The following is a 14,459-nucleotide window of genomic DNA, read 5'->3' as shown; positions in this document are numbered from 1 at the left end:
TAATTGCTTACACAAGAGATGAGGTCATCCCTCATCAGAGTGTGCTCGAGTAGAGTGAAGGCCCGGGCACATTTGAACATTGAGTCTTGATTTTCAGTTCAAATGAAGTCTTCAGAATCGGGGAGTCCATTAGCAAATATTTCAGGATGTAATTAATGGATAATTGCTGGTTCTACTGAAGGCCCAGTAAGAGCTGGAGGCTTGATTTAGCACTGACTGACATTAGCTTTGTTCCTTTAATGCACAAATTCACTTTATCTTCATACTGTATGTTCAGAACGAAGGTCCATGAACCGTTTCAGAGTTTAAACTAAAGTTTATTGAGAGCCTGTCACTACTCCCACCTCAAATCTTTTGTTTTGAAACTCATTCAATGAAGTTATTTTCACATACAATAGTGAACTGTCAACAAAACATTTGACAAAAGTGTTAGAGAGAGAGAGAGAGAGAGAGAGAGAGAGAGAGAGAGAGAGAGAGAGAGAGAGAGAGAGAGAGAACATGCATACATACCACAGCAAATATAACAATGCTGCCAAAAAAATGACAATGCTGTCATTATTTACCCTCATGTTGTATAATGTTCATCCTTCATTTATACACTCACTCACCTAAAGGATTATTAGGAACAACATACTACTACTGTGTTTGACACCCTACCACCTTCAGAACTGCTTTAATTCTACGTGGCATTTATTCAACAAGGTGCTGAAAGCATTCTTTAGAAATTTTGGCCCATATTGATACAATAGCATCTTGCAGTTGATGGAGATTTGTGAGATGCACATCCAGGGCACGAAGCTCCCGTTTCACCACATCCCAAAGATGCTCTGTTGGGTTGAGATCTGGTGACTTTGGGGGCCATTTTAGTACAGTGAACTCATTGTCATGTTTAAGAAACCAATTTGAAATGATTCGAGCTTTGTGACATGGTGCATTATCCTGCTGGAAGTAGCCATTAGAGGATGGGTACATGGTGGTCATAAAGGGATGGACATGGTCAGAAACAATGCTCAGGTAGGCCATGGCATTTAAACAATGCCCTATTGGCACTAAGGGGCCTAAAGTGTGCCAAGAAAACATCTCCCACACCATTACACCACCACCAGCAGCTTGCACAGTGGTAACAAGGCATGATGGATCCATGTTCTCATTCTGTTTACGCCAAATTCTGACTCTACCATCTGAATGTCCCAACAGAAATCGAGACTCATCAAACCAGGCAACATTTTTTCAGTCTTCAACTGTCCAATTTTGGTGAGCTTGAGCAAATTGTAGCCTCTTTTTCCTATTTGTAGTGGAGATGAGTGGTACCCGGTGGGGTCTTCTGCTGGCACCAACAACCATGCCACGCTCAAAATTGCTTAAATCACTTTTCTTTCCCATTCTGACATTCAGTTTGGAGTTCAGGAGATTTTCTTGACCAGGACCACATCCCTAAATGCATTGAAGCAACTGCCAAGTTATTGGTTGATTAGATAATTGCATTAATGAGAAATTGAACAGGTGTTCCTAATAATCCTTTAGGTGAGTGTACATTGTAAGGGAATAGGCACTGAGGCTATCAGTCAGCAGTCATCCTTAGTGTCCCCCAAAATGATTTACAAACCCTTTCGTCCATGAAAACACAATATTTCTTTAAGAATTTATACAATAATGCAATAACTAATGTTAACAAACACAACCTTATTGTTAGGCATTGTTCTAGCCAGCATGTTTCATAAGATAATAATGTGCTGTGGGCCTGTCATGATAGTAATAAGGTTAGATAAACTGCAGCGTAGAACAAACATATATATGAATATTATTTATACTTTGTTTTGGTGGCTGATTGATTGTCAATTATTTATGATTTTATTTATAGCTTTTATAACAGGAACAGAGCATCTGCTCTTCATTTTCTAATTTTCCTCCAGCAGACAGCTAACCGGAATTCCCAAAGAGCCTCATTTACAGCGGATTCTTGAAGATCTGGTTCTTACCTTTTTAATGAGGAACGGATTTCCGTTTTACATGTTATTAATGGAATGGCTGTCACATAGTATCAGAACAAATTTACGTGATGTATCAATTGCACCAACATAAAATGAATGAGAAAAAGGGCACCTTTATTCTTCCCATTTTTCTTCTGTTCACTCAGGACTTTCCGGACAAATTGTCATCGCATTTATGGATTCTGCCAACAAAACGGTATTTCGGAATGGTTTGTGGCTGGGATAAAGCGGATTTGAAGCAAAAGTATTTGATGAATGTATAATACTCGCTGAGAGCATTTGATCAATATCATTATCTAATTGGCGTTTAGCGGCTTTTGCATCTGAACACTTCATATACCACTTTAGCTGGAGAATAAATGTGAAGATCATCACCACATTCACAGGTCAACATTTCACATATTGTTTACTCTAAATTCTGCTGGGTTATTTTTAAACCCAATGCTGGGTAAATATTGGACAGAGCAAATGTTGGTTTATAAATAAACATATGCTGGGTTGTTGTTAACCCAACCATGTGTTGAAACAACCCAGCATAGGTTTATGTGTTCTGTCCAATATTTACCCAGCATTGGGTTAAAAATAACCCAGCAATATTTAGAGTGTTGTTAAGCAGCATGTACAAATTATTCACAAGCACTCTTTTTTATCCCATTTTGCGTGGTTGTACAAAGAGTTGATCAGTATTTTATAGAGTTAATTTGTAAGTTAATGAAGAGATCATGAGAAAGTAAACAATGCTTCAGTTTATCCACAGGATTTGTTGTGTAAACAGCATATGTGTACATTTTCATAATGCTGGTCCTGACTGCTGATAAATATTGGTCGCATTAGCTCAGGCTTTGGCTGGGCTTTGATATCGAGTCAGTGGCTCCTTGATTACACTCTGCGCCTGTAATGATCACATTAAATGCTGCCATGTGTGTAAATAAAGGATAAGGGAGGTGGCGCAGCAGTGACTAGCTGAGAGTCCTCGGATCTCTAAGCCGGATTTGGCATCGCTCAAACATAGGAATCTACATAAAGTGTTTTATATGGCTCAAACTCAAAGGGCAAATGCTCATAAAACAATTTAGAAATAGAAAAGAGATAGAGAGGAGGAGTGTGGTGAATATGGACAGAAAGTGTTGTCTTTTTTCAGAATACTTACATGAGCTTCTAATCAGTCTTCACTCTAGAGTTGAACTGTTGCTATAGCAACATCATCATCATTCTTGTGTTCACGTTAATTTGCTTGAGACTGTAGTGAGACGTATAGATCAGTTTTGTGCCATGTTTAGATCAAGATAATCTGTTAATCTTAAAATAATGATTCTTATTCATTTAGGGTCATAATGTTACTGATATACAGCCAGTTGTAGTTATGTTATGTCTGCTAATCCTGCTAATGGTCGGTTACACAATTTTGACTTTTTTTTCTCAAAATCAGAGGATGCTTGTCATTGGATACCTTAAAGGATTTGCTTAAAGGATTAGTCCATTTTCTTAAAAAAATCCAGATAATTTACTCACCACCATGTCATCCAAAATGTTGATGTCTTTCTTTGTTCAGTCGAGAAGAAATTATGTGTTTTGAGGGAAACATTGCAGGATTTTTTTCATTTTAATGGACTTTAATGGACACCAACACTTAACACTTAACGCAACAGGTAAAAGTTTTTTTCAACGGAGTTTCAAATGACTATAAATGATCCCAAACGAGGCATAAGGGTCTTATCTAGCGAAACGATTTTCATTTTTGACAAGAAAAATAACAAATATACACTTTTAAACCACAATTTCTCGTCTAGATCCGGCCCAGCACGACCTAACGTAAATGCGTAGTGACGTAGGGAGGTCACGTGTTACATATATAACACGCACATTTGCGGACCATTGTTAACAATAAACTGACACAAAGACATTAATTAGTATCATTCCACATACAACAATGTCGGAACGGTCCTCTTCAAACACACTTGTAAACACTGGGGCGGAGTTTCGCGTTCGTCCTCTGTGACCTCTTGACGTCATGACGTATTGCGTGAGGTCACGCTGACACTTTCAGGACTGGTTCTAGACGAGAAATTGTGGTTTAAAAGTGTATATTTATTATTTTTCTTGTCAAAAATGAAAATCGTTTCGTTAGATAAGACCCTTATGCCTCATTTGGGATCATTTATAGTCCTTTGAAACTCCATCGAAAACAAACTGTTACGTGTTGAGTTAAGTGTTAAGTGTTGGTGTCCATTAAAATGAGAAAAATCCTGCAATGTTTTCCTCAAAAAACATAATTTCTTCAAGACATCAACATTTTGGATGACATGGTGGTGATTAAATAATCTGGATTTTTCTTTTAAGAAAATGGAATATTCCTTTAATAGAAAAACGAGCATAATATTCAATTTACTTCCGAGACAACAGAGTAGTTTGCCCTCACCTACTAATACACAGTAGATAGTTGAATCGCTTACTGTATAAAATGTACAGTGACTATATGTAACTGACAAATACGGTAAATCTCTGCAGATGTTGATACCACTAAAGATCCTTGCCAGAAGGTGAAGTGCAGTCGACACAAGGTGTGCGTTGCCCAGGGCTACCAGCGTGCTGTGTGCGTCAACCGCAAGAAGCTGGAGCACAGGTCAGAGCCCTTTGCTTAGAAGAACTATCTCTCCCTCTCTCTCTCCCCCATAACATGAGTATGAGTAAATAAATAATAACTAAATTACTGGTTGAACTATTCAACTAACAAACATGCATTTACTATGTGTGTTAGGGTTATGAGAAACAGTTCACAATATAGTTTGATTCATCAAATAATATATGTTTGAAATTGTTCATTCAATTCATAAATATGTTAATAAAGTCATGTGTTGTCTAGTTGTAAGGTACAGAGATTTAGTCCCTATAGAGTTTGTTTTTATAGTAACTGAAATGTTCCATAGGCCAACCTTTAGGGGTTATTTCTCATTGTACGGTACCAGTCAATATGAACAACATGTGATATTACATTCAGTAAAAAACTGGCCAATGAAAGCACATTTGCATTTCATTTTTACAGAAAAGATGTTGCTGTTGTTTTTAATGTGTGTCAGGTTAAAACAGCAGGTCATAAAGCAACAGCAGGAAAGCAACTGTAGGTCCTGCCCGGTGTCCTCTGCTGGCCCCGTTTGTGGTTCTGATGGTCACAACTACGCCTCACAGGTACTGCACACCACATAGAGCTTATTCACTGTAGCTCTTTCCCCCAGCGGACATGATCAATTTCTCTGCAGTTCAGCTCATTTCAATACAATTGAATTTGTTGGATCAACTAAAAATATACGTGACTAGGAGTATTCACACCCATACTACAAATTTAATTACAAACTATAGGCATTGTTAGAGACGACTGCATGCTTCCATCTTGTGTGTATATGATTGTCTAAATGACTCATATAGATCAATCTGCTTGGAGCAATATGGTAATGTTCTCCATTAAATCCTGTACTGTAGCCCTGGACATCTTCAGAAATCTTGTCTGAGAAGATTCAGAGTGCACAGAGATGAAAGGGCCATTCTGCTGAATTATGTATTATCTCAATTATATCTGTTTTTAACCTTGTGAGGGAAGAAGTGAAGGTTGACGTCAGCTTTTCTTTAATGGAGATGTCATGTTTAGATGTCATGAATCATGAGTAATTGGTTTGTATCTTGGCTATAATTCATTCCTCTGAATTGGGGCATGTGATACTGGACAAGTGTTATAAGAGTGTTATCCTTTGTGTTGTGTGTCTGTGTGTGCACCTGTGAATCAGTGCAAACTGGAGCAGCAAGCATGTCTCACAGGGAAGGAGCTGAAAGTAAAATGTGCCGGTCTGTGCCCCTGTACCGCCACCGTGGCACCTACTTCAGACACGGACAGCAAACATGGTATACATGCCACACACTGACAAACAATGCAATCTAGCTTTGTGAAGCTTGTTCAGCTTTAAAAAATAGTATAAAGCACAATAATAAGCTTATTTAAACCAGCTTGTAAATTACTTTGAGATTGCTGCAGTGCATTTGCCTCTCTTTACGTCCCCTGAGCTGTTTGCAGCACTGCCTACAGTAACAAAGGCTTTATTGATTTATCATCAGATTCTCGCTCTCTGTCTTTCTTCTCATTTTGAAGATGTGCTGACTTTTGATTATGTTTGATTTATATCTGTGAGGGCAACATTAGGACACTGTGCTTGAATTTTTTATACCAACATCTGGCAACACCCCCTTACCTCCTTTTCCACCTTTTCTCTTCTCATCGTCCGTAGAGAGTTGCACAGGGCAGGACCTGGCGGATCTAGGCGATCGCCTGCGGGATTGGTTTCAGCTGCTCCAAGGCAACGGCAAGCAGAACAACACAGGGAATCCTGCAGCCAGCTCGGCATCAAGTGAGACACTAATATCTGCTTAGACAGTGTTGTTATAGTGTTAAGTTACACATAGCATCCTCAAATACAGATACAGAATCAGATCAGCAGTACAAGGGATTCAAAAGTCTGAGACCACTATTATTTGTGATGTGCAGAATATTTTATACAAATGATATTATAAGTTGAAAGTTTAATTGATAAATGTATATACATTTCAAAATTGATATTTTTGCTTAAATGACAGCATTTGTGCAAAACCTTATCTGTTTTATATAATATTGTAGTAAAGACATAATAATTTTTTTACAGAGTTAGTAAATAATGACAGAATTTTTCATTTGTTGATGAACTATTCCTTTAAATATGGTTTTACAGAAGTTGCACTGCATTTTGCATAAAATTACGATAGAACCGACTGATAGATTCAGAGATATTTTATTTTGAATTGTTTCCTTTCATGTAGCATTAAACCATCACCAAACAGCACAAGCACCATCTTACCCTCGAAAAGCAGTTTTGCTGAATTGGGAAATGCCAGTAGCTTAAGTACTCCATTTCCTCCTACTTCAAATTAAATGCAAGTTTAATGGCAAAAATATGGCCAGATTCACCATACGCCTCATCAGTTCTCAAACTAGCTGTGAACTGCCTATGCCTCTCCTGTGGCACGGTTTCTATTATTTGCTCCTGTTTGATTAAAAAAATGTCAGTTTCAGACCATTTGACATCCTTATGTCAATGATCCACAAATTATTGTGGAAAACTTAACTGGACTATTTATCCCTTGTTTGTGTTTGTCTATAGGATTAGATGTTGTCAAACACAGACTTTAAACATAACCATGTAAAAAATACAGTGTGTATGACCATGGGTTTTATTACTGGATCTCATTAAAAACATTTTAAAGCAATGTTGCTTTTTTGAGGAAATCGGTTAAATTTCTCAGAAACTCATTCGGTCAGAAAGTAGCACAATATAGTATTTTCTCAAACACAGTGATATGCAAGTACATCATGCAATGAAACTCCTCACACACATTACAAGAAAATTATATAAATCAGATTAGTAATAAAAATTAAGTAAAAAATGTAAAAACAGAAACAAATCTGAAAACTTTATTAAAATTACAAAAAATAAGATTAAAGGTCACCTAATATGGTAAATTTTGGCTATGTTAGGGATAATGTAGAGGCAGCCGGTAGTTATCGGGAAATAAGCCCCGACAGTGTGATCAGGACCCGATGCGAAGCGGAGGGTCTTGTATCACACTGAAGGGGCTTATTTACCGATAACTACCGACTGCCTCTACATTATCCCGCTTATTACACGGCTACTTGCCACATAAGAAAAAATACTGGACATGAATATGAATTTGAAACATTTTATTGGCATATTTGTTTTAAATTAAAATTTTTATCCTTCCGCGAAACTTTGCACAGATGCATAAAATGATCGTAATACCTTATTAAGATTCTCTGCTTCATACTTGTCTGTCTCCATTTTTTTCTCTTTTAGCCAGTCTTTGAGAAGTTTTAATGCCCATTCTGTATTTTTTTGTGTGTTGGCTTCGTAGCTGTCATGCTCTATTTTGTCAAGTTCAGTCTCAGTAAGCTCTCTGTGTCTTGTCGTTGTTCGTTCTTCTATCCATTGTTTAAATGTTTTGTTTTTTCCGTACATGTTAAAATTAATGTGGTGGTTGTCCAGTGTTTGTCACAAGATTGCGCCAAACAGTAATCTTTATTGGCGCGGAGCGATTTTAATCGTACAAGTAGTACCGGCTATGCGTTATTACTTTGGAGCGGTTATTATTTGAAAAGAACGAACCTGCAAATGTCTCAACTGACCAATCAGAATCAAGCATTCCAGAGAGCCGTGTAATAAATGGTGATAATCTTAGGTGTCCCCAGAATGTGCCTGTAAAGTTTACGGTCCAAATACCTTATAGATAATTTATGATACAATGTTGAAAAGGCCCATTTTTGGGTTTGCTGAAAAAGTGTTATTTTGGTGTGTGTCTCTTTAAATGCAAATGAGCTGCTGCTGCTTCCCTCCCCGTTAACTGTTATCTATACTGAAAACATACATTGTATTAAATAAGACAATACTTCCTTACCTACCTTACTTCATTGTTTATAATGAACGTGCGATAATGAATTATGTAAAGAAGATTTAAAAAAAAAAATTACCTAAGGGGCCAATCACACCAAACGTGTTTTAAACGCGTGGAAATGCAAGGCGCATGGCACTGCCTTTTTTGGTCACTTTGAAAAAGAGGAGTGCGGCACAGCTTTTTATATTGCTAGGCAACCACTGTTGCAGCTGTCCTGTCAATCAAATACTGAAGCGTGAGCGCTCTTTTGCTGTTAACTGTCATATTAGCAGAAACTTTAAAAAAGAGGGCACTTGCTCTGACCTTGTTTGATGGTGAGAGGTGCACAAACACAGGAGACAGGGAGTGACTGCAGTCCGGTTGTTTTTAAACAACTTTAAACTTCCGTCACTACAACAGAAGGCCTCTCCCCTCATTCAATTGGACAATGGTAGGACGCAAGTGAAGTTGGGTGCTTTTCCGCTCTTAGCGCTCCTTCAAAAACGCATGCTGCAGCAGGCGGCAAAAAAACACAAGGCGTTCGGCGCACATAAACAGCACGCATAAAGCTTACTGCTCATAGAAAAACATTCAAAAATGGTGCCTGCGACTGCCATAAACGTGTTTGGTGTAATCGGCCCCTAACATAGCGTGCACACCAAAGCTTTTAAAAGCAGGTGGATGCCGACTGCCAGCTTTCTTCAGCTGAGCACTTTAGTTTCTGTGATAGTTCTGCTTTGTTTATCAGTCGTTGTACGATGCGCCGGTTGGTTGTTGTGATGTTTATCCCCCCCCTCCACTGTGATTGGATGGCCATGTGAGAACTGACATTGACAAGCTAAGCTATTCTGCTTTTCAAGTTGAATATTTTTCAACTCTAGGCGCTCAGCATGGTTAAACCTGCCAGCTGTTCGCTTATTTAAAAAAAACGCTGCGCTTCCATTGCAAACAATTGAAAACATAAAAGCTTTGATGTGCACGGCCCCTAACTGTTTTTCTTGGACGGTTGTGGGTGGGGCCTGTTCAAAGTGCCGTCAGTTTGCACAAAAAATCCCATAATTACACACAATTATGTTCAAAATACATATAAAAGTGAATTTATTATATAAATTCAAATAATTACAACACAATAATAGCATTATATAATCAAAAGAACTTACAGCACAATAAAATGAAATGAAGAAATATATATGTAGGCTACATAAATATGAATGTAGATGGTAGCAGGGGGTAGTAGTTGTAAACTAGTATTTTGAAATGTACCTGTGTGTTTTGTATAGTTGTGGATCGGACTCTTGTTGCAACCTGCAAGGACTCTATTGGCTGGATGTTCTCTAAGTTGGACACAAACAGTGATCTGTATCTGGACCAAGCTGAGCTGGCCGCCATTAATCTGGACAAGTATGAAGTGTGCATACGGCCCTTCTTCAATTCCTGTGACTCTTACCGCGATGGCAAAGTTTCCACAGCCGAGTGGTGCCTCTGCTTTTGGAGAGAAAGTAAGTTTTCAGTATCTCTACACAATTTAAAGAAATTTCAATGACTTTTGTAGCATATAACAATAAATAGCATAGTGACATTCTTTTAAATGCCTATTTATGTTTAGAACAATTAGCATGTGCTGGATTGTTTGTTGTATATTAAGTGTAAAAAACTTAAGGTTTATGTAACTATAGAACTTTTCCTATACTTCAAACACTTATCTTTTAAAATCCCTTAAAAAAATTCTCAGGGATATGCTAATTCTCGCTAGTTTTAGGGCTACAAATGTCAAGTAAAGTTGAGATAGGAGAAAATATTGTAATATTGAGAAAATTAAACACCCCACAGCTTTAAAGTCAGCGAACTGGGATGGTTGCCTGGGCATTGCACATTTCTGCCCTGCACCCTGCTGTTTTGTGCCACGGTCCACAGTTTGCTCTGCTCAGTTATATCAGCATGACAGAAGGGGGACACATGGCCCAACGTCAGTGCCAGCACAAGTCCGTGTTGAACACGGCTTCACAGAGTTTTAATTTGGAAAGTTAATAGTTGAGTTTGAGGGAGCTATTTAATTTACATTACAAAGATTATGAAGACATATTGCATGCAAAAACTCCTCTGACTCCTAACATCAGTCAGCATCACGCATAACAATATAAAGATACTAGGTACAGCTTTAGGAAAATCTGTCTATCTCCGTGCAGAGAGTTTTCTAGACCCGCACCACTATCTTATTCAGGCTGCGGTGGATTAAACCTAATTGGTTTTCTAAATATAATCAAACATTGAAGGGGGGAACTGAAGCATATGTGGGATGTTTGGATTACCGTAATCCCGAGCTTTCATTTTCTTCAAACACTCTCGCAACCCCTCTGGCTAGAATACATGAGACGAGAGAGCAAGGGAGACTGTGAGCTGACCTTTAGCTGTTTGTGGTAGAGTAATTTAAAGTATTTATTCAAATAGATGCATGAGTCTTTGCAGCATAAGCTGTTTGTGTGGAGGAATTGCTATTCGGTGTGTTGCTAGGGTGACTGACAGTAAGTGTGTGTTGTGTCAGCGAGAGAGCGCGAGTCTGTTTGCATGTGCATGTGTTCATAAGCAACATGTTATACATATTAATGAGGTTTGTCAGCGTGTGAGTGTTTCTTTGTTTGAGGAATTCCTCTGAGTCTTGAATTGTGTGTGTGTGTGTGTTTGTGTGTTTACTTAGGCCATGGAGCATGGCAAGCGTCTTGACACAAACAGACATATGCTCTACTCTGCATCTCATTGGAGGGCACAGAGCTGTATCTCTCACACACACACACACACACACACACACACACACACACACACACACACACACACACACACACACACACAGTATACCAGCTTGCTTCTTGTTTGATGTGATTCTGCTCACGATGTGGCTGGGCACTCTCATCTCTCCAGGGAAGGGCACAGTTGCTTTTGGCCTGTCACACTTTGTCTTCCCCTTGTATTTCCCCTGGTGCAAAGGAAATGGTTATTGCAAAAAGAAAACAACATCACTGTTGGTTGTTGACAGGCCGCTCGGACTCAAACTCTCTGGGATTGAACCCAAACGGGCAGTGAGACAGAAGCTCGTTGAGGTTTTCAGACTTGACCTGACCGGCCCTCACATGTAGTTTTGAAACGTGATAGCTTTAAGGCATTTGTTGATATTACTGTACAGGCTATCGACTGCTATCACCTTGAATGATAAAGTCATTCACTAAAAGGGTCGTATGATCACCTTGGGACCCGTTTTGTGTTTGACAGAAAATGGAAAGGTCACACGTGTTTACAACAACATGTGGATGCACTGTCAAAAACACATCACTGTGGCTGTACCCTTAAAAACGCACAGATTGGAACCTGAAGATTTCATATTAGTGCATTTAGAGATACTTATTAGTATCACAAAGATACATATTGTTGCCAATGTATACATATCTGAACGTAATTGTGCAGATATTAGGACCTTTTAATGGGTACTGACCATGACTATTCTTTTAATAGTGTGGGCAAATGATGTAATTTTTGGTTGAACCATGCATTTAATGCATTGTCAAAGTGTTAAAAAGCATGGAAAATTTGACCAAGTCTGTGAAAACCCATTTTACATAATGGAAAGAGGATTATAACCTTAATATCTTTAATATTGATTAAGACCATATGGAGTGCACCGATAAATGCCGATATACACTAATAATACGTGGCCTATAACTATTCTGAATCGCACAGCCGATATTATTCACAGCTATTTCATGTACTACGGCTTTTGATCAGTAAGTCCTTATCGATCTGAAATCACTTAAGTTTGAGTCGTTTATAACATGCATTTGAAAAAGCTACACTCGTCAAACATAATCATTATACATATGCAAAAATGCACGAAAATGTTTGAAGAACAGCAATATAAATATATCCTTAAGCCATTTCCTGGAGCTGCGTGTCATCATAGATATGTATAATAAAGGCTAGATGCGTTACGGCGGAGTCTCTAACGTCATCACCTGGCGGCCATCTTACCACAGGCAGCTCGCTCACTCGTAGCATTGAGTTTTAATGGTGCAGGTACTTTTAAATGACCATAACTTGCTCAATTTTCTACCGATTTTTAAACGTTTTGTTTTCTTACAAACATTATTAACGTGGCTATAATTCTGGATGCTTTAACATGTTTCATTTTTTTTATAAGTATGCAGTGTCATAGGTACATCTTTGACGTTTATAACAAACCAAACCGTTTGAAAATCTGTAAAAAATTAATCAAGTTATGGTCATTTAAAAGTACCTGCACTATTAAAACTCAATGCTACGAGTGAGCGAGCTGCCTGTGGTAAGATGGCCGCCAAATACGGACGTTCCACTCAATTGGCCAGCAGCGCAGGCGAGACATCAAGCATTTATACATGGCTGTTTCTCAATATGCGTTCTTCAGCAATCTTGCGTCCTTGTGTCCTCTCTCTACGTCATCATTAACAGTCGAAGTTCAATTCCAATTCTCAAGAACGCAAGTACAGAGGACGCGTGAAAATACCCGGATGAGTTCTTGATATCGAGGATGCATCGAGTGCAGACTTGCGCGTTGAAATCTGGGGAGGTGACGTGACCAGCAGGAAGATCACACACATCTCAATTTCTTACAAGTGTGTTCTGTGTTCTCGCGACCTTCTGAGTTCGTTCTTCCGAGATCGCCTTGCAAGACCAGTCTCCAAGAGAACGCAAGTCCGTTCTTTGCGTTCTTGGAATTGAGAAACAGCCCATATCTATGGTCCTAGCTGCGTGTGTATGGTTCTTCGTCTACAGCGCATATTGAGTTTCTGCACGAGAGCGCCCTCTGGCTTTTGGATGTAGCGGCATTTCACAGTAATTCATTGAGAACGATTGCGAAGGATAGCAAGCATCATCTACCAATATCGTGAACCCCTAACACCATATCAAAGATTAAAATCAATGATTGAAATCAAATTTATAATTAGATTATGAGAATTTAGCCTAGATTTCACAGACAATGTCACATATATTTAATGTTCATTACTCAACCATTTCAGATCTATCTAAACCAAGTTATATTACCTAAAGAGTTTACTTTCATTTAAAAATTAAATTGATATAAAACTAAAGATTTTAACAGTCATTTGTACCATTTATAAATAAGGTGGTGTGCTTGGGTGTAATAGCGTTATTTGAGTGTGCGGCCGAACAGAGAAAAGCTCGGCCATAATGCTGCATCATCTGGGAGTTGGTGGGTGAGCTCGTGTGAAGCGTTTGTCTAAAGGAGATTAGCGCTGACTCTTCCCTAAAGGCACTGACTGTTTTTCTTCCTCAGAGCCTCCCTGCCTGGCTGAGCTAGAGAGAATCCAAGTGCAAGAGGGAGCCAAAAAGAAACCGGGTAAGAATGAACGCTCTGCTGAGACTCACTGTGCTATCTCAGGAAGATCAAGTTAAGGTGTGAAGGAGAGAAACAGAGATTCAAACAAAAACTGGAGAGAGAGGCTATATGTGGAGAACTAGAAGAATAAAGAATGAAGGTCAATAAAAGTAAAAAAGCGCATAATTAGATGTGGGGATTAGAGCGGAGCTCCTGGCAGTGGACAGCGCTGCATGTTGGGCTGCACTGCTGCTAGGACTCTCCAAGGACACGCTGCAGATCCAACAGCCAATCAGAGTCAGCCAAAATGCAAAAGCCCCCTGATGCTTCAGAAAAAACGTATACGTATACAATAAAACCCAAGCGTTTTTTTGTTTTTCTGGAAAGTTTAACCTATGTTTTACACGCGTTCATGATTAAATCCAACAATATAATAATTTTCTATACAGAAAAATAAAAAGTGTTATTTTAAAAAATGTGTTTTGATAGAGTGTGTACTGCAATAGAAGATGATGGCAAATATTCCTTAAACTATGTGATGCATTACCACTTTTGCCAACCTTGCTGAAATTCCATTGCAAAATACATATAGAATAATGGGTCAAAGGGTCAAAGATGCATCTAAAGCACATAAATTGATG

The 14,459-nt window shown here is 38.6% G+C and overlaps 1 protein-coding gene across 1 annotated transcript in view; it reads left to right on the top strand.

The window, feature by feature from the left end:
• spock2 (SPARC (osteonectin), cwcv and kazal like domains proteoglycan 2) overlaps window positions 1-14,459 on the top strand; it is a 33,527-nt gene that overhangs the window by 16,026 nt on the left and 3,042 nt on the right. The window contains exons 3-8 of the mRNA XM_065296591.1: window positions 4,500-4,614; window positions 5,069-5,177; window positions 5,771-5,885; window positions 6,266-6,385; window positions 9,737-9,955; window positions 13,777-13,839. Of these exons, the coding sequence (XP_065152663.1) occupies window positions 4,500-4,614; window positions 5,069-5,177; window positions 5,771-5,885; window positions 6,266-6,385; window positions 9,737-9,955; window positions 13,777-13,839 (741 nt within the window). The remainder of the gene's footprint in view (window positions 1-4,499; window positions 4,615-5,068; window positions 5,178-5,770; window positions 5,886-6,265; window positions 6,386-9,736; window positions 9,956-13,776; window positions 13,840-14,459) is intronic.

Source organism: Paramisgurnus dabryanus, chromosome 20, assembly GCF_030506205.2.
Source record: "Paramisgurnus dabryanus chromosome 20, PD_genome_1.1, whole genome shotgun sequence".
In the NCBI taxonomy this organism is placed as follows: Eukaryota; Metazoa; Chordata; class Actinopteri; order Cypriniformes; family Cobitidae; genus Paramisgurnus; species Paramisgurnus dabryanus.
The sequence above is the reverse complement of the archived record's forward strand: the minus strand, read 5'-3'. Positions and strand labels throughout refer to the sequence as shown.